The sequence below is a fragment of the Elephas maximus genome, chromosome 13 (assembly GCF_024166365.1).
Source record: "Elephas maximus indicus isolate mEleMax1 chromosome 13, mEleMax1 primary haplotype, whole genome shotgun sequence".
NCBI classification, from domain to species: domain Eukaryota; kingdom Metazoa; phylum Chordata; class Mammalia; order Proboscidea; family Elephantidae; genus Elephas; species Elephas maximus.
This window is the reverse complement of record NC_064831.1, coordinates 91,496,356-91,516,084: the sequence shown is the minus strand read 5'-3', so window position 1 is coordinate 91,516,084 and position 19,729 is coordinate 91,496,356. Positions and strand designations below refer to the sequence as shown.

Below are 19,729 nucleotides of genomic sequence, written 5' to 3'. Positions count from 1 at the left end.
AAGTAGACCAGGTGACTCAGTGCACCTTCCAGGCCCCAGAATCCGCTGTGGAGCTTCCTTTGCTCTTGGTCATGCTCTTGCTGTTGTCGGTAATAATAATGTTGTTAGCTGGCTATTGTGGGTGGTGGTGGTTGGTGGTTGGTGGTTGGTTGGTGCTGTGGAGTCGACTCCAACCTGTGATGACCCCATGTGTGCAGAGTAGAACTGCTCCGTGGAGTGTTCAACCTTTCAGAAGCAAATCGCCAAGCCTGTCTTCTGAGGCGCCTCTGGGTGGGTTTGAACTGTGAACCTTTGTGACTAGTAGTCCAGTACTTTAACTGTTTTTGCCACCCAGGGACTCCTAACAGCAGCGTTTATTGAGTGCCATGTGACTTCGGGTTCCCTCCAGACACCTTGTCTGTTACCACTGCAAGAATTCTACCTGGAAGGTTTTAGTATCCTCATGCTTTGTATAAAGAAACTGAGGCTCAGATAGGTTAAGTACTTTGCCCAACATCACACAGCTATCGAGCAGGATGCCAGCGTGCCAGTGGGTCCATCTTCCTTGCTACTGCTCCTTCCGCCATGCCCCATGGCCTCCTCGTGGGAACTGTGGTCAGGGAGAGTGGGGTCAGGCCTCAGTGGGAGGAATGAAAGCAGCTGGTATGGAAGGTGGGCAGGCATCTGGCTACAGCAGACAGGCCATTGGCTGAATTCTTCACTTTCATTTTTAATTACATAGGTAATTGTCTTACACAAAATCAAAAAACAAAAAATTAGTCCCATAAACCATGTGAGGACCTGGTAGTTTTTTCAGTGGTTTTGCTTCCAAGCATTTACATAGGTACACACACACTTCACAATGACAGCAAAGCAGAATTGACTGTATACGTACTATTTTGCGGACGCTTTTTTTAACTTAATGTAAATAAAATTTAAAAAAAAACTTTTTTTTTTTTTTAAAATTGAAGTATCCAGTGTGCGCTGGCTCAGACAGTTCCTGGGCAGATAAGCAAACATCCCCACATTCTCAAAAGTTCTTCCAGGCGAGCTGAGGCTATTCACAGCCCACAGCTGTGTGAACAGCCCCCTAGACTCCAGCTAGAACTTAGCAAAACCTGATCAGGAGAGTAACACTTGTAGGCCTGGGCGGGGGTGGGGGGACCAACAGGGACAGTCGGGCGCAGTGGTCCCAAAGCCCCCATCAGCAACTGAGGGTGCTGCCTCTCACCAGTCCAGCTCCACCTGAAGGAGACTGGAGCAGGTGAAAACGAACACTTTAGATCCTGTGGAAGCAGAATGTTAGAGATAGCCCTCTGTGATCTCATGGAACAGGGCTTCTTGCAGACTGGAAAATTAACAGCCCATGCAAGGACAGATAAGTCATGGAGCTGGGCACCAGCCAGGTAAAAGCATTCTTTTTCACACCCTCCAATGTCCAGTCCAGTGCCTACAAAACCAAACCAAACTCATTGCCATTGAGTCGATTCCGACTCATAGTGACCCTGTAGAATAGAGTAGAATTGCCCGTAGATTTTCCAAGGCCGCGAATCTTTACAGAAGCCAACTGCCACATCTTTCTTCCACAGAACAGCTGGTGGGTTCAAACCGCCAACCTTTCTGTTAGCAGCCTGAGTGCTTAACCAGTGCGCCACCAGGGCTGGAGGACAAACTAGTCCTTGGATGGGGCATCTGGGGTCTTCTCCCTGCTCTGCCACTCACCGACTCTGTGACCTTGGTCAAGACACTGAGTTCAGCGGCTAGTGTTGGCCTCATAGGATAGCTGTGGACTCCAGGAAAGTGTGCTACTGCCCCCCTCCCCACCCCACCCAGGGAGGGTGTCCCCGCACACCTACCCAAGGGATGACGTGCCCCCACCCCTACGCTGGGGAGAGGCCCACAATGCTAGAGATGTAACAAATGCTAGCTCTATTTCCCTAGGCCCCAGATCATGCTAAGACTAAGACTAAAGAACTTCCAGAAGGGAGAGCTGTCTCTGGGGGCTCCCCAAAAACCTGAGTTTTACAATGGTCATTGATAATTTCCAAGCAGAGACCTCTTTAATTCTGCACTTGCTTTTAATAGCCCCACAGCATTGAGGCATTGCCCTAATGTTCTCATGAGTAATAACGACACCTGCAGAGGAAATCAAAACTCTTTCCTGGCGCTCAGGCAGGGCTGCGCTGCACAAAAGGGGCTCAGCCAGGCTGCCTGCTGGCACTCAGGGCCCAGTGACATCCTTGTCAGGAGATGGGGGAGCGAGACGGCGGGACTGACCAGACACCAGCTCCTCAGTCTGCGCGGGGTTCCTGGAGACCCAGAATCCCAGCTTCCATCTGCCCTGGATGCTCCTTGACTCCAAAAGGAATATGATAAGGATACCTAGCTTTCAGGAGCCCTGGTGGTGCAATTGTTAAGTGCTCAGCTGCTAACCAAAAGGTCGGTGATTGAGCCCATCACCCGCTGCATGGAAGAAGGATGTGGCGGTCTGCTTCCATAAGGATTACAGCCTTGGAAACCCTATGGGGCAGTTCTACTCTGTCATATAGGGTGGCTATGAGTCAGCATGGACTCCATGGCAATGGGTATTTAATTGCCCTCCTTTCTCACAGGATTGTTTGGGTGTGTGTCCTACAGTGGCCGTACCGCAGCCAATGACCCATGTAAACAATTCTCTTTTCTGAAAATGGGCCGCGTACCTGCTAAACAGTCACAGGAATAAAACCCAGATTATACCGTAAGCCCCACTGTTCCCAGGGAGCAGGGTTTTTTGACCATATGACCAATTCAGATATAGAAGTCTGTAGTGGTGTAGGTGGACGAGTCAAATGCCTGCTTATAACACATGGCTTATTAATGTAATTACACATTCAGATTTAAAGTTATATATTACAGAGATATTTTCATCTAAAAATATTGCTCTTTTCTCTCTCTAGCATGTTATAAAACAAATCTACTCTAAATTGAGCCATACGAAACTGCCACTTCTGTAGGGTAAAAAATGACTGAATGTGAGCAAGTCCGCAAGGCACGCCCTAATACAGGCAGTCCCCGGGTTACAAGCTCCACCCGTTCCTAAGTATGTCTTTAAGCTGAATTTGTAGGTGAGTCAGAAGGGGCACATATGGTTCTTATTTAGCCTTACTGGTGGCACAGTGGTTGAGAGCTTAGCTGCTAACCAAAAAGTTGGCAGTTGGAATCCACCAGCCGCTCCTTGGAAACCCTATGGGGCAGTTCTGCTCTGTGCTACAGGGTCACTGTGAGTCGGAATTGACTTGACGGCTACAGGTTTTTCTTTTGTTTGTTTAGTACAAAATGGTCTAAAGACTGCATGTACAGCAAGCGCGGTTGACTGTGATGAATTTGTTGCAAGTGGGGTGGCGGGAGGCAAGTTTATGTAACATTAAAAGGCACGTAGGAGTTGTCCCGGTAAGGTAAGTCGGCAGTTTGTACCCAGGGACTTATTGTATCTCCACTTTCTGAGTCGCCCCTTGGGTTTGTCAGAACAGGGTGATCACTGTCCAAGTTCATGGACATGCAGCCCTTTTGATCCGTGCCTGCTGCTCTCACTGGACATTCCTTCCAAGGGTTTTTGTGACTCTGCATTAGGACACCAGGCTTTTCCTTCTTTAACCAATCGTGGCACTCAGCTCCGGGTATAACCACTTGTTGTTGCTTGTTGCTGTCGAGTCAGCTGTTGTAAGGAGGCATTTGACTAATACACAGAACAGAATGAAACATTGCCCAGTCCTGCACCATCTTCACGATGGTTGCAATGCTTAAATATATTTTTGCACCCATTGTGTATTTGGAGTGCCTTCCAACCTTACAGGCTTCTCTTCCAACACTATGTCTGGCAATATTCTGTTATGATCCATAACGTTTTCATTGGCTAATTTTTTTCAGAAGTAGATCACCAGGCTTTTCTTCCTAGTCAGTCTGGAAGCTCTGCCGAAACCTGCCCACCACGGGTGACCCTGCTGGTATTTGAAATGCTGGTGGCATAGTTTCCAGCATCACAGCCACACACTGACAGATGGGTGGTGGGTAACAACTTACCAGATTCGTTTGCAAGTGATCTTTAAAAACTTTTTATAACATTTTCGTGTGTGATTGTGAAGTCCTGGCTCCAGGAAAAGACATTTCTTTGCCTCCTTTTTTGAAGTTAGCTCAACTTTCCCAAGCAGGACTTTGACCACAAAATAATTGAGGGTGCCCCTTGGCACTGCCCTTGATCTGTGAAAGGCTTGGTTCTGACTTAAACAGAAGACAGTTTTTTTCCAAGTAGAATTGTGAGGTAAAGTCCCTGTCTTATATTTTAGCACACTTGCCATTTGTACATAAACTCAACAGCCAGTGCTGTGGGTGAATAGCCCTGCGTGAGATCTCATTCACACATACTTGCATATAAATGCTGAACTACGTAATAGAAAGAAAAGAGAGCTCTTTGTACCCAACACAGGGCACTGGGAAGAAGTCAGAGGTACTCAGCTCTGGCTGTCCATTGCAGTCATCCCAAGAGTGCTAAAAAAACACTCTTGCCTGCACCCCCCTCCAGAAATTGATTGGATTGGTCTGGCACATCAGGATTTCCGACATTACAGCTCGCCAGGTAATCCCAGTGCACAGCCTTGTTTGAGAATCAGTGCTTTAAGGAAGCCGCTCCCAGGCAGCAGCCCGCTCCCTCCAAGATGCCCCCCAGAAGGATGTTTGTGTTGTTGTAGCACCTGTGCCAAGTTGAAAGTCTCCCTATTGGTGGGAGACCTCCTTGCGTGACCTCGTTCCTCAGCCTCAACACCCTCAAACTTTAGTGTGTCCAGCTGCAAACTGCCGAGGTCTGGGAGGAAGCCCAGAGATCTGCACTTCTAACAAGGCCAAGCAGCCCTTGTGCTATGTATCCAAAGGTTGGGATGCAGACCCCAGCGTGGAGCAGGCCCTGCAGGCTTCCCTGTTGGTGGAGAGCCCTTTCTGGTTGGAGCATGCCCAGGGCCCACAGAGGAGCCTCTTCGTGGTTGTCACAGCTCTTTTGTGATTGGCAAAGACTAGGGCCCCTCCCACTGAAGCAACGGCAACCCCACGTGTGTCAGAGTAGAACTGTGCTCCATGGGGTTCTCAATGACTGATTTTTCTGAAGTAGATCGATAGGCTTTCCTTCTGAGATGCCTCTGGGTAGACTCAAACTTCCAACCTTTTTGTTAGCAGCCAAACGCATTAACCATTTGGATCACCCGGGGACTCCACCATTCCCTCTGAGCCCCCTTTATCCTTCTAGAGTGAAAAAATACAGTCCTGCTTGTCAGACCAGAAAGCAGGGGAATTCAGCTGGTGTGCAAAAGCCCCTTCAAGAGCAGGCCCTGGGCCCTGGTGGTAACACCACGGCCTGTCCCTGCAGAGGTTGTGCTGGGGAACTCCTTGAGGCCGAAGGACGGCCTGGGGAGGAGGAGACAGGGGCACCCATCATCTGGACAGTGCCTGGCATCCTCACCACATGTGGCACCTGGAGCACAGGGCTCCTGCCCAAAGCTTCCAGGTTCACGCCTCCCTCCGCCACGAGGAGCCTGTTACTAGCTTCAGCTGTGGCCTGCTGCCCTGCCTGTGCTTTATCAAAGTTTGCAGAGTGTTCTCAGAGCCCTGTAAATTATGGCCATGTGGGTGCTCGGGGACACCCAGCGGAGAAGGTGCACACATGGACCTGGCCCTCCTGCTGGGAAAAGCCCAGTTTCAAGGAGAGGCAGTTCAGTGGCTCTGAGGAGAGTGGGCAATGGCCCGAAGCTCTTGAGAGTCAGATTAGAGAAGCCGGGTACTTGGCAGGTTCCCCCGTGAAATATTTTAAAAAGGGGTGAGGAGGAGCAGGAGGGAGAACAGAACTACACGGTAGTCTTACCAGGTCCACTTGTGGGATTTGCAGTTGTCTGCTAAACCACCTGGTTTTTGGTTTTGGCAACCTAGCCTCCTCGTGCTGGGTCTGTAAATGTCTCAGATCCCACCAACTAGTGATTTGGCATCTAAATGAGAAACGTTACACCAAACCAGTTGCCATCAAGTCGACCCTGACTCATGGTGGCTCCATGGTGTCAGAATGGAACTGTGCTCCAGAATAGAACTGGCTGTGATCTTTAGGAAGTAGGAAACCAGGCCTTTCTTCCAAGGCTTCTCTGGGTAGATTCAAACCACCAACCTTTTTGTTAGCAGGCAAGCACTTAACCATTTGCTCTGCCCAGGGATGCCTATAAATTAAAACAGTTAGTTCCATGACTGTTAGGCAAGAAAAGTTGCACTTTTTTGTTTGCTTTCTTTAACTTTACTTAGTTCTGAGTCCTCCATGCTATAAAAAAATTCAGTGCCAATCTCCATCGGGCTCCTCTCTATGCCCAAGATTGGGCAGAGACCCAGCGTCTTACCATGAGGACTGGGGAGACCGTGTACCACTGAACCACCCTGCCCACTGTCTCAGGATTTTCAGAGGCAGGCTGTGCTTGGAGCAGGGGTGAGAGGGTTGGGAAGTAAAATGTAGAGGTAACTAGTATAAATTAATATCCCAGCAGTTAGAGTAAAACCTGTGAAAGCCAGAAACTGTAAGGCGGAAACCTGTCAGAGAAGGAAAATGCAAATATTTTCCACTAAAACAACCAATAGAAAAGTGGTAAGACTATACCCTGTCAAAGGCGGAAAACTTGCGAGACCCAGCCCCATGGAGCTCCAGCTCTCACAGGTTTCACTGTATCTTGAAACAGCCTTCGATCAGGGCGCCGCTGAGCTGCTGAGCCCTCTTGCCCGCGATTACTGAGAGCAGCAGGGGCGGACAGGTGGGGCGACTGCTGGGTGAGGCCTCCCACTCAGGCCGCCTGTCTCCGCAGTGCTCCTCGACCTGAGCAGCAGGGGCGGACAGGTGGGGCGACTGCCGGGTGAGGCCTCCCGCTCAGGCCGCCTGTCTCCGCAGTGCTCCTCGACCTGAGCAGCAGGGGCGGACAGGTGGGGCGACTGCCGGGTGAGGCCTCCCGCTCAGGCCGCCTGTCTCCACAGTGCTCCTCGACCTGAGCAGCAGGGGCGGACAGGTGGGGCGACTGCCGGGTGAGGCCTCCCGCTCAGGCCGCCTGTCTCCGCAGTGCTCCTCGACCTGAGCAGCAGGGGCGGACAGGTGGGGCGACTGCCGGGTGAGGCCTCCCGCTCAGGCCGCCTGTCTCCGCAGTGCTCCTCGACCTGAGCAGCAGGGGCGGACAGGTGGGGCGACTGCCGGGTGAGGCCTCCCGCTCAGGCCGCCTGTCTCCGCAGTGCTCCTCGACCTGAGCAGCAGGGGCGGACAGGTGGGGCGACTGCCGGGTGAGGCCTCCCGCTCAGGCCGCCTGTCTCCGCAGTGCTCCTCGACCTGCGGGAAGGGCCTGCAGTCCCGCGTGGTGCAATGCATGCACAAAGTCACCGGGCGCCATGGCAGCGAGTGCCCCGCCCTCTCCAAGCCCGCTGCCTACAGACAGTGCCACCAGGAGGCCTGCAACGACAAGATCAACGTCAACACCATCACCTCCCCACGCCTCGGTGAGTGCCTCTGCCGCCGCCCTCTGGGGGTAGGGTGGGGGGGGTGGGAAGGTGCGTCCCTTCTGCTGGCCTCGAACTTATGTAAGCCAGAAAGCCGCCTTCTGGGCCTTATTTGAGCTTCAGAGGGGGAGTTTCATTCTTTGTCACGGAAAAGACGTTTGCTAACTACAGTCTCAAACACAATACCATGAGTGCCCCGCTAACCCCTTCTGTCAACAGTTGGGGAACGTGTGAGAATGTTCCGTAAACCTTTTCGGGTTCCTGTGAGTGAGAAGGAAACCCTGGTGGCATAGTGGCTAAGAGCTACGGCTGCTAACCAAAATGTTGGCAGTTCGAATCCACCAGGCGCTCCTTGGAAACCCTATGGGGCAGTTCTAATCTGTCCTAGTGCCCCTGTAGGGTCACTATGAGTCAACTATGAGTTGGAATCTACTCGACGGCAGCGGGTTTAGGATTGTGTGTGTGTGTGTGAGAGAGAGAGAGAGATGGTGGAGGGGTGTGCTTCTTTCTGGTCATGAAAGATGTGGGGGTGCTAGTCCTGAAACCTTGGTGATGCCGGCAGGGGGCAGTTGTAGGCTGAAGCTTGAGAAGCAATCAGACATGTTGGACTTCTCAGAACATTTCAGTTCAGCAGGGAGCTGCCGTGTGAGCAGCTGGGCCCTTGGTGCCATTGGCCAGTGAGGGCATGAGAAGAGGAGCATTTAATTAATATTGACCTCAGGCTTCCTTTTAGCCAAGTTTCTGCTTTTCCAAATAGAAATCTTTAGGGACTGTTTTCCCACCCAAAGCCCCTTTCCCTAACATGGGGACTATACCAGATGAAGGTTTTTCTAAGCAGCCTTGTGGGGCAGGGGGCACTTTGCAATTGCAGAGGTCTTCCTGTGCCTTTTGCAAACACAAGCCTCCCTGGACTCACCCAGAGCTTCTAGCGGTGTCTTCTCTCTGGACAGCCAAGATGCTGGAGATTCAGGCCATGTGTCCACACTGACCCCTGATGCTTTCATTATATTCTGTAGATGCCAATAGTTACGGTATCCTTGGCCATAAATAACAGCAAGTGCCACTTAGTTCAGGAGAACTGTGACCAGTGCCCTGGGCCCCCAGTGAGGCCACCAGACCATTAAATCAATCCCAGTGGTTAGGTTAGACGGGAGGCTCTGTCCTCTGTAGCAACAAAGCTGTCTCCTGAGTTCCCCTGGCAGGAGGCACAATTTCACCCGTTTTGACAAAGCTCTAGTGTGCACGGTGGGTGAGGGGGATCTCCTAGTGGGCATCAGACCAAAGGCCACCCATCTCTCAGCATGGGCTCCATGGAGGGCCACGAGTGTCTCTGATGCCCCCAGGCTACCCATAACTCGTGGGCTTTCTCTCCCCACTGTCCCCTAGCTGCCCTGACCTATAAATGCACACGTGACCAGTGGACAGTGTACTGCCGGGTCATCCGGGAGAAGAACCTCTGCCAGGACATGAGGTGGTACCAGCGCTGCTGCCAGACATGCAGGGACTTCTACGCCAGCAGGATGCGCCCGCCACAGCAGCCACAGCCCAGCTCCTGATGCGGCCCAGCCACGCTGCAACGCCTGATGGGAGGTCTGAGGCCCAGTGCCCAGTGGGTCCTGGCAGCATGGCTTGGTGGAGGCCCATGCACCCACCCACTCAAGAACACACCAGTCCTGCAGCCAGTCCTCCCCCAGCACACCACGCCCACCCACAGGCTGTCTCAGCAACCCCACTGCATAGAACTATAGAGTGGGCTTGACATTTGCCATTAACGCTTCTACTTAATATATTATTAAAGGCCACTGGATGGCTTCCTGCGGTAAGAGAAAGTAGGCAAGAGTCACAGAGAATTAGAGTTTCTAAGATTCTGTGTACCTCAAAGGGGAACACCTCTGGAAAACGGTGGTGAAGAGAGAGAGACATCCTGTAGGGCTTCCATCTTGGCTGTCCATAGACATTTGAATTCCCAGTGCTTGATGTACCGTGGGGGAACAGCCCCAGAATGAACCATCTTCTGTTCCAAGAGGCTTTATTCAGAGGGAAGGACCGATGTCGGCCAGCCTCTGCTAGAGGCTTCTCTGGAGAAGGAGCCCACACTCCTCTTCTTCTACCTTCCTGACCACACAAGAATCAGGACTTGGCCTCTCTACCCATCTCTGAAAACATATTCCTTCTTAAATCCTGGGCCTTGCCTTGAAGTCTTGTTCTTGAGAGTTTGAATCTGTGTAAGCCAATAAGGACACCAGCGCCATGTAGCTCTCCACGCCGCCTGTGTGGGGGAGAATATTCAGGAAGGGTTTGGGTTTGGGGAGGCATCTTCACTTCAGATCTCTGCTGTCCACCTCGTAGGGAACAGGAGCTTTTCAAGGTGCTAAAATATGTGCCATATGCTAATTTTGGGAGGGGAATTGCTTCCTGACATAGGGTGGCTCAGGACAGCTTGCCAGGGGTACACGGGTCTCCTCCCCACTGCCTCCTGGGGGCCTCCACTCTAGTAGTTCTTTGTAAAGCTTTGTAGCTTGTAGATCCTGCATCACATCCCATGGCTTCCCGTTGACTTTGGTGTTTACCTGAAATTGATTATCTTAGAACCTCTTAGGACCAAGCTCAGCCCTGGTTCTGTACTTAGAGAGGCCTCACTGCTTCATCCTGGCATAGGGCAGTTCTCCTCCTCCAGAGTCAGGGAGGACAGCTGCCTGGCTGGGATTGCCGCAAGCCTGCCAAGCCATCATGTAAACCAGACCATGCGTTCCCCATGATCGTCACGGCTGTCATTCTTGCCCCATCTTCCAGGTGGGGCAAGAATGATGCCCAGAGAGGATAGAGAAGGTCTTTCTCTCCTGCAGTCACCTGACCACTCTCAACAGCCCTCTCCCCTCCCCAGAAGCCAAGAGAGATGAGAAAGCTGGCCTCTTTGAGAACACAGAAGACGGTGGGGCCCTGCTGCCTGGGAGGCCAGGTTGGGCCGGGAGCAGCGCCCCTCAGCGCCGTGAGGCCTGTTTTGCTTACCAACGTGGTGGGCATTTCATGGGTGCTTATTTTTGAAGACTTTAACATGAGAAACCCACCTTCTCCCTTATTTCATACAGAAGATCTCACTTAGGCTAATTTCCTTGGGGTCATCTCTGAGTACTTCTTGATTTACTGGTGCTCTGTTTATGATAATGTTTATTTTCTTTTTTTTATGTCACACTTTAAGGTTAGCTTAAATCAGGAAGGAAAACAAAACAAAACCCTCTCTACCTTCTCCCCGTCTCAGGGGCTGTGTTTTTGTTTTTGACTTTTTTAATTCCTCAGAGGCAGAGAAGTGGTAGGGTGTCAGGGAATTCACTCAGTTCCACTTGAATTCACAAGGAGCTGGTGAGAAAGCCCCTTAGGTGCTCCGTGGAGAGACCTGGGAGGAAGCCAGCAGTGTAACCCCACAGTACAGTAACCCCAGCCGTTGCCCGGGGCCTGTGCACGTACATTGTCCTCTGTGGCCACGGCTTGGCTGCCCCCAGACTTCCCAAGCCCCCCATTCCACAAAAGCCTTAAATTCCCGGGGTGCTGGGTTTCAATTGCTCCCCAGCTCCAAATCAGCTGTTGCTTCACTACAAGGTAACAATAAGACATTAGCCTCTTGGGGCTGAGGAGCCAAGCTGGGACAGCCAGGTAAGAGCCCCATGGCCACCCAGCCCCCAGCCAGGCAATCAGGTTGCGTGTGCAGAGGTGGGTACTTAACCTGCTACTTCTGAATCCCAGCCCCTGCCCCAGCCATCCTGACAGTATCAGCTGGCCTCCCTGGCCAGGGCTATACGCCCTCAGAATGCAAACGACTGATCCCTTAGTGCTGAACACCCTGGCTTCCAAGACTCCTGCCTCTCTGAGCTCTTTGAACTCATCCTAGCATTGTTGCTCTGAAGTTCCTCAGCCCACTTTGATTGATTTTGGCAAAGCTGCCACGCGTGACACTCTTGTTCCACTTTGCACAGCAGACAGTGAAGCTCTGTGATTACAGCAGTGATGTCTCTGCCTTGCTGACAATACTCTGTACTGTTACTCAAGTACTGTACCTTTTTGATTGCACAAATGTGTTACTAACTGCAGAGTCTCACAACCTGATGGTACTATTTTTATTGGTGCAAAAGAAACCCTCTAGGTTGCCCATAGCTTGATATTCTCAGAATACAGGGAAAGAGCCTCAATGGCAATAATATCATTGCTTTTTGTTTGTTTCAAAGTCAAATGTATATATTTTCCATTAGTTACCATACACTACGTACTGTACCCATGATATTTTTATTTTACTTTTTGGTGCTGGTTTTGAAAGGAAAAAAAAAAAAAAGAACAGAAGACAAACATTGGAAACCATTGTAAATGAAAAATTAATCATTTCACTGGAAGCAAGTTGAATATGTTTAATAAAATGTTTTTTCATAACAGTTTTAAGATGGTCTGTGAAATACAAGACAAAAACCAGTCCTCATGGGCTGACTCAGGGGGGCTATGTCCTTCCCTCCTGCAGTGCTCAGATAACTACCCTGGGACTCAGCTGGACGAGCCGCGGCGTGCTGGCCACAATTGTGGTCAGTGTCAGAGGTCGCTGGTAAATGCAGTTCTGATGGCGGCTGGTTTTCCAACAGATCATTCCATCCTGGGCTCATGCTTGTGCTGTTGCAAAATCTTGGGTAGACACACGACAGTGTGGCAGATGCACTGAGTCTGTGTTTGACATGGCTGGAGCAGCAGCCACCTCGCTAACTGTCTCCATGGGCATGCAGTGACCCCTCTGCAGGAGGCCCCTTGTACAGGGTTCAGTCTCAGTCATGGGCATGTGCTCCCTACAACCTTGGCCCTCCAACATTTAGTCCTCACCACTCCCCACCCCTGTCTACTGCCAGCCCAAGCAACGTCCTCCACAGGGTATGAGCAGAAGTCCTAGACCTCCCAACCTTCCAGGACCAGGGACATGCAAGGAGACCACACCATCCTAACTGGGACAGTTGCAACCATTTGAACCCAATTTGGGCTTGACATGGAGTGAGGGTATCACAGCTCCTGAGGGGGTAGGAGGCATCAAGGAGAAAGAGCTTCCCACCCAAACACTTGGAGCCCCTTTTAATGGTGGAACCAAAACTGTTGCCATTGAGTCAACTGCAGCTCATGGTGACCCCATGTGTGTCAGAGTAAAACTGTGCTGCATAGGGTTTTCAATGACTGATTTTTCAGAATTAGATCCCCAGGGCTTTCTTCTAAGGCACCTCTGGGTAGACTCGAACCTCCAACCTTTTGTTAACAGCCAAACGTGTTAACTGTTTGCACCACCCAGAGACTCCAATGTTGGAGCAGCACCCAGAAATTTCACTGTATAAAGACCATTTGTTTAGCAGACAAGAAACTGTCCATAGCTCACCAGTTGCCAGGAAACCTGCAGCTTATATTAATTGTCAGGAACAATCACCCACCTGCCCCAGGTACCTATTAGAACCTCTCCTCCTTCCTTTGTGTTCTGGTGGGTTAACTTTTTAACAGCACTGTTGGTATATAATTTCTTTATAAGTGTCTTTGATTCCTTGGTGGCCATCAGCGATTCCAGTTTGTTCCATAAAATTGAGAAGCTCTCAATTAATATGCATTGCGTGAGCTTCTGTTAGGAACCCAGCACTTCTGTAGGAAGATCAAGATGTGCTCAGAAGAGGGAGGGGCAGAGCAAGATGACAAAGTGAGGGGATCTCCCATTTACTCCCCCAGCAACTGACTCACTGAACAACAAATAAAAACAAGCACAAAATGAGATCTCAGAACTCCAGACAGCAGCTGAGGTATCGGAGAGTCAGGGTTAGTCCAGAAGTGCAGGAGAGGAGGAACAGGGTCAGCCCAGAAGCTGGGAGATCCTACTTGCTATCATCAAGAGTGTTCACTCATAACAGCTATTTTGGGACATGGTTGGGTAGCACCTCGAACAGGGAACACAAGAAAGGAGCTAATCTGAGGAAGCTCTAGCCCAATTTTTTTTAAGGAGATTCAAATTGGCCATGGAGGTATGCAGGCTGCACAATTGGGAGGGGGCGAAAAGAGACCATGGCACTGCATGAGAGTGCTGTTGAATCTCACTGAGGCCTGATACAGACAGATACTAGGGCCGAGAGAAGCTGCAAGGGCATCAGGGTGAGTGGAATACTTCACACTGATGGGGCAACACAGGGAAATGGCGCACAGTGGGACACCATGGTAGAACCTGTGTAGGGACACCAGTGAGGGAAAGAGAGCTCTCCACCATTGCCACAGCAGAGTCAAGCCCCTCTGCTTATGTCAGCATCTTTGACTAGCTAAATCCCCCTTTCTGTGCATGTGTATTGAATTCCAGAGACCAAGCATCCAGAACTCCTGGACCAACACTGAAAAAAGCCTAAGGATAAGAGTGCTATCTAGTGGTTCTTAGGAGAAGATCCAGGCCCACTGCTGCTGGGTCATTCTGACTCATAGCAAATCTGCAGGGCTGAAGGGAGCTGCCCTGTAGGGTACCCAGGGCTGTGAGTCTTTCCAAAGGTGGTCTACCATGTCTTTCTCCTGCAGAGCGGCTGGCTGGTGGCTGTAGGCTCCAGCCTTTTGCTTGGTGGCCAAGTGCTTGACTGCTGCACCACCTGGGCACCTAATCAGGAAATTTTCCCCAAAAAAGAGAATACAAAATATGAAGCAGAAAAGAAAAAAAAAGCAAAATGGCCCAAGTTCAACAAAAGATAGGAAAACACACAAAATCCCAAGAGAAGAAGGATCAAAAAAAAAAAAAAAAAACACGAAGAAAACTCTCTCCTATGGATGCCAGAATAATGTCATAATTTTCAGATTACAGTGCTAAATATGCTTAAAGAAACCAAAAGGCACACAGAAGACAAACTAGTGTAGATGAGGAGACAAATGGAGGAACAAAATGAGAGACTTAACAAGGAAATTGAAAACATCAAAAAAAAAAAAAAAAACTACTGGAGCTGAAGAATAAAACATCTGAATTAGAAAAAGCAAGAGAAGGACTCAACAACAGAGTTGAACAGAAAGAAGATGGAATTAGAACACAAAATAACTGAACTTATCAAATATCAGGAAACCCTAGGGGCATAGTGGTTAAGAGCTATGACTATTAACCAAAAGAGTCGGCAGTTCGAATCCACCAGGTGCTACTTGGAAACCCTATGGGGCAGTTCTGCTCTGACCTATAGGGTCGCTATGAGTCAGAATCAACTCAACAGTAATGGGTTTGGCTTTGGTTTGTTTGATCAAATATCAAGAGAAAAGAACAAAAAAAAAAGAACAAGTCCAAAAGGAAACGTGGGATTCAATTAAGAAATCTAACATTAGAATTATCGGAATTCCAGAGCACCATGACAACAATAAAAGCACAGAAACAATTTTCCAAGAGATGATAATCAGAGAGAATTGCCCAGACCTGGACAGAGAACCAAGACTGCAAATACAGGGAAGCTACACAAACTCCAATCAGAAGAGGCACAAAAAGATCAACTCCTCACCATATCCTAATAAAATTCTTGAAAACCAAAGACAAGCAGAAAATTCTAAAAGCAGTAAGAGAAAAATGAAATATAACATACCACAGGTCTTTGAAAGGAATTAGTATGGATTTCTCCCCAGAAACTCTGGAGGCCAGAAGACAATGGAGTGACACGTATAAAATACTGAACCAAAGCAATTGCCAACCAAGAATTCTTTATCCAGCAAAGCTGTCATTCAAAAACAAGAGGGAGATTAAGACATTCCCAAACAAACAGAAGATATGGGAATTACTGCCAGATCAGCTTTGCAAGTATTACTCAAGGAAATACTCCAAAAGGAAAGGAAAGAGCATTAAGAAATAAGTACAAAGTAAGCTTACTGAATATAGGTTGTATATTGATATTAACAGAGACACACCAACAGAAACGGGAGAAGGAGGAGCATAACAGGAATAGATTTATTATGTAAAGGTTTTATGTTAACTGTTGTTCATATGTTAAAAGTTGTTGTAACATATGTGGTAACCACTAAGAAATCATCAAGAAGAAACATTCAGAAGACAAGAAGATAAGAAAAAGGATCATCACAAGGAAGCACCCAAACACAAACAAAAACAGAAAAATCAGAATAAAAAAACAAAGAAGATACAAAACCCTCAAAAAGCAAATAGTAAAATGAGTAAGGTAGACACTTCAGTTTCAGTAAATGGTCTAAAGGCCCCATGCATGAGGCAGACAGTGGCAGAATGGACTTAAAAAAAAAAAAAAAAGATCCAACACACGAACAGATGGAAAATAAAAGCATGGAGAACAATATTCCATGCAACCAATAAACAACAAATAGCAGGGGTGGCCATGCTGATATCAGATAAAATACACTTTTAATCAAAATCTATTACAAGAGATAAAAAATGATGTTGTTGTTGTTAGGTGCTGTCGAGTTGGTTCTGACTAATAGTGACTCTATGTACAACAGAATGAAACAGTGCCCGGTCCTGAGCCATCCTCACAATTGTTGTTATGCTCAAGCCCATTGTTGCAGCCACTGTGTTGATCTATCTCTTTGAGGATCTTCCTCTTTTTTGCTGATCCTCTGCTTTACCAAGCGAGATGTCCTTCTCCAGGGACTGGGCCCTCCTGATAACATGTCCAAAGTATGTGAGACCTAATTTCACCGTCTTTGTTTCTAAGGAGCATCCTGGTTGCACTTCCTCCAAGACACATTTGTTTGTTCTTTTGGCAGTCCATGGTATATTCAGTATTCTTTGCCAATGCCATAATTCAAAGCATCAATTCTTCTTCTGTCTTCATTATTCATTGTCCAGCTTTTGCATGCATATGAAGCTATTGAAAACACCATGGCTCAGGTCAGGTGCACCTCAGTCTTCAAGGTGACGTCTTTGCTTTTCAACACTTTTAAAGTGAGGTCTTTCACAGCAGGTTTGCCCAGTGCAATGTGTCTTTTGATTTCTTGACTGCTGCTTCCATGGTTGTTGATTGTGGATCCAAGTAAAATGAAATCCTCGACAACTTCAATCTTTTCTTTGTTTATCCTGATGTTGATTTTTTTTTTTTTTGATTATTGGTTCATTTGTGCAGATTTTTGTCTTCTTTATGTTGAGGTGTAGTCCATACTGAAGGCTGTGGTCTTTGATCATCATCAGTAAGTGTTTCAAGTCCTCTTCACTTTCAGCAAGCAAGATTGTGTCATCTGCATAACGCAGGTTGTTAATGAGTCTTCCTCCAATCCTGATGCCCCATTCTTCTTCATATAGTCCATCTTCTCGGATTATTTGCTCAGCATACAGATTGAATAAGTATGGTGAATAAATACAACCCTGACGCACACCTTTTCTGACTTTAAGCCACGTAGTATCCCCTTGTTCTGTTCAAACGATTGCCTCTTGATCCATGTACAGGTTCCTCATGGGCACAATGAAATGTTCTGGAATTCCCATTTTTTGCAATGTTATCCATAATTTCTTTTGATCCACATAGTCGAATGCCTTTCTACAGTCAATAAAACACAGGTAGACATCTTCTGGTATTCTCTTTTTTCAGCCAGGATCTATCTGACATCAGCAATGATATCCCTGGTTCCACATCCTCTTCTGAATCCAGCTTGAATTCCTGGCAGTTCCCTGCCAATGTACTGCTGCAGCCACTTTTGAATGAACTTCAGTAAAATTTTACTTGCATGTGATATTAATAATATTGTTGGATAATTTCTGCATTTGGTTGGATCACCTTTCTTGGGAATAGACATAATATGGACCTCTTCCAGTCAGTTGGCCAGGTAGCTGTCTTCCAAATTTCTTGGCATAAATGAGTGAGCACTTCCAGCAAAATTACATAATAATAAAAGGGTCAACTCAGCAAGAAGGCATAATAGTGATATATGCATGCAGCAGCAATTCACTGAAATACATGAAAAAAATAATGAATAATATGAAAGGAGAAATAGACAGCTCCACAATAATAGTAGGGGACTTCAATGCATCACTTTTAATTCTAGACAGAACATTTATAAAGAAAACACTGAGGACATTGATGACTTAAATAAAACGATAAGCCAGTTGGACCTACTGGACATATGTAGAACACTCCACCCAACATCAGAGCAGTCTACGTTCTTCTCCAGGGCACATGGATCATTTTCCAGAATAGACTATTAGCTAGAACACAAAACAAGTCTGAGCAAATTTAAAAAGATTGAAATAATTCAAAGCATCTTCTCTGACCCTAACAGTATGAAGCTAGAAATCAACAACAGAATAATTAAGGAAAGAAGAAATAAATACATGGAAATGAAGTAATACACTACTAAAAAAAACTATTCAGTCATAGAAGAAATAAAAAGTGAAATTTAAAAAATCCTAGAATCAAATGAAAATGAAAACACAACGTATCAAAACCTTTAGGGACACAGCAAAAGCCGTACTCAGAGGGAAATTTATAGCAATAAATGCCTCCATTAAAAAAAGAAGATCCAAAATCATTAACAAACTGACAACTTGAACAAATAGAAAAGGAAGGACAAAAGCTACAAAAAAGAAGAAATACTAAAGATCAGGGCAGAAATAAACAAAATTGAAAATAGAAAAACAATTGAAGGAATTGACAAAACCAGATGTTGGTTCTTTGAAAGGAACATTAAAATAGACAAACCATTGGCTTTATTGACGAAAAGGCCAGAAGAGGCAAACAACCAAATTAAGAAATGAAACTGGTGACAATTACAACTGAACCAACAGATAAAGACTGTAACTGATTACTGTGAAAAATTATACTCCAACAAATTTGAAAACTTAGATGAAATGACAGTTTCCTAGAAACACACTACCTACCCAAACTAACACAAACGGAGGTAAAAAAAAAAATTTTTAAACAGACCTGTTACAAAAGAAGAGATTCAAAATGTCATTAAAAAACTACCAACCAAAAAAACCCACAACCAGATGGCTACACCAGAAAATTCTACCAAACATTCAAAGAAGAGTTGATCCCAGTCCTACTCAATCTCTTTAAAAACATAGAAGAGGAAGGAACACTACAAAACTCTTTCTGTGAAGCCACCATAACCCTGATACCTGAACCAGGCAAAAACATCACACACACAAAAAAAACTACAGATGCAAAATAATCACAGATGCAAAAAGTTTTAACAAAATTCTAACCAACAGCCTTCTGCAACATATCAAAAAAATCATACACCATGATCAAGTAGGATTCATACCAGGTTTACAAGGGTGGTTTAACATTAGAAAATCAATCAGTGTAATCCACCACATAAATAAAACAAAGGAAAAGAATCATAGGATCATATCATCGATGCAGAAAAGGCATTTGATAAAATTCAACAGCCTTTCCTGAGAAAAACACTCAGCAAAATAGGAATAGAAGGGAAATTTCTCAACATAATTAAAGGCACATATGAACAAGCAACAGCCAACATCATACCTAATGAAGAAAGGCAGAGAGCCTTCCCTTTGAGAACGGGAATGAGACCAGGATGTCCATTGTCACCACTCTTATTAAACACTTTACTGGAAGTCCTAGCCAGAGCAACAAGACAAGAAATAAAAGGTATCCAAATTGAAAAGGAAGAAGTAAAACTATCTGTATTTGCAGATGACGTGATCCTATGCATAGAAGACCTGAAAGATTTCTGCAAGAAAATCCCTGGAACTAATAGAAGAATATAGCAACATTGCTGGGTACAATATCCACACACAAAAATCAGTTGGGTTTCTCTACACTAACAAAGACTACTCCAAAAAAGAAATCAAGAAAACAATACCATTTACAACAACCCCCAAATCGATAAAATACCTAGGAATAAACCTAGCCAGGGACATAAAAAAGTTACACAAGTTATAAAACACTACTACAAAAGACTAAAAGAGAACTACAAAAATGGGAAGACATCCCATGCTCATGGATTGGAAGGCTTAATATAGTGAAAATGTCAATACTACCTGAAGTAATCTATAGATAGAATGCAATCCTGATACACATCCCAACAACATTCTTTACTGAAATGGAAAAACTAATGACCAACTTCATATGGAAAGGAAAGAAACCCCAAGTAGCCAAAGCAATATTGAAGAAAAAGAACAAAACAGGAGGCCTCACACTCCCTGGCATCAAAACATACTATACAGTCACTATAATCAAAGCAAGCTGGTTTTGGTTCAGCAATAGACACATAGACCAGTGGAATAGAATTG

The 19,729-nt window shown here is 46.7% G+C and overlaps 1 protein-coding gene across 1 annotated transcript in view; it reads left to right on the top strand.

Moving 5' to 3' along the window:
• Nucleotides 1-11,695, top strand: part of ADAMTS17 (ADAM metallopeptidase with thrombospondin type 1 motif 17) — a 473,699-nt gene extending 462,004 nt beyond the window's left edge. Inside the window, exons 23-24 of the mRNA XM_049905242.1 lie at nt 7,335-7,512; nt 8,899-11,695. Of these exons, the coding sequence (XP_049761199.1) occupies nt 7,335-7,512; nt 8,899-9,068 (348 nt within the window). The 3' untranslated portion in view covers nt 9,069-11,695. The remainder of the gene's footprint in view (nt 1-7,334; nt 7,513-8,898) is intronic.
• Nucleotides 11,696-19,729: the final 8,034 nt, after the last annotated feature.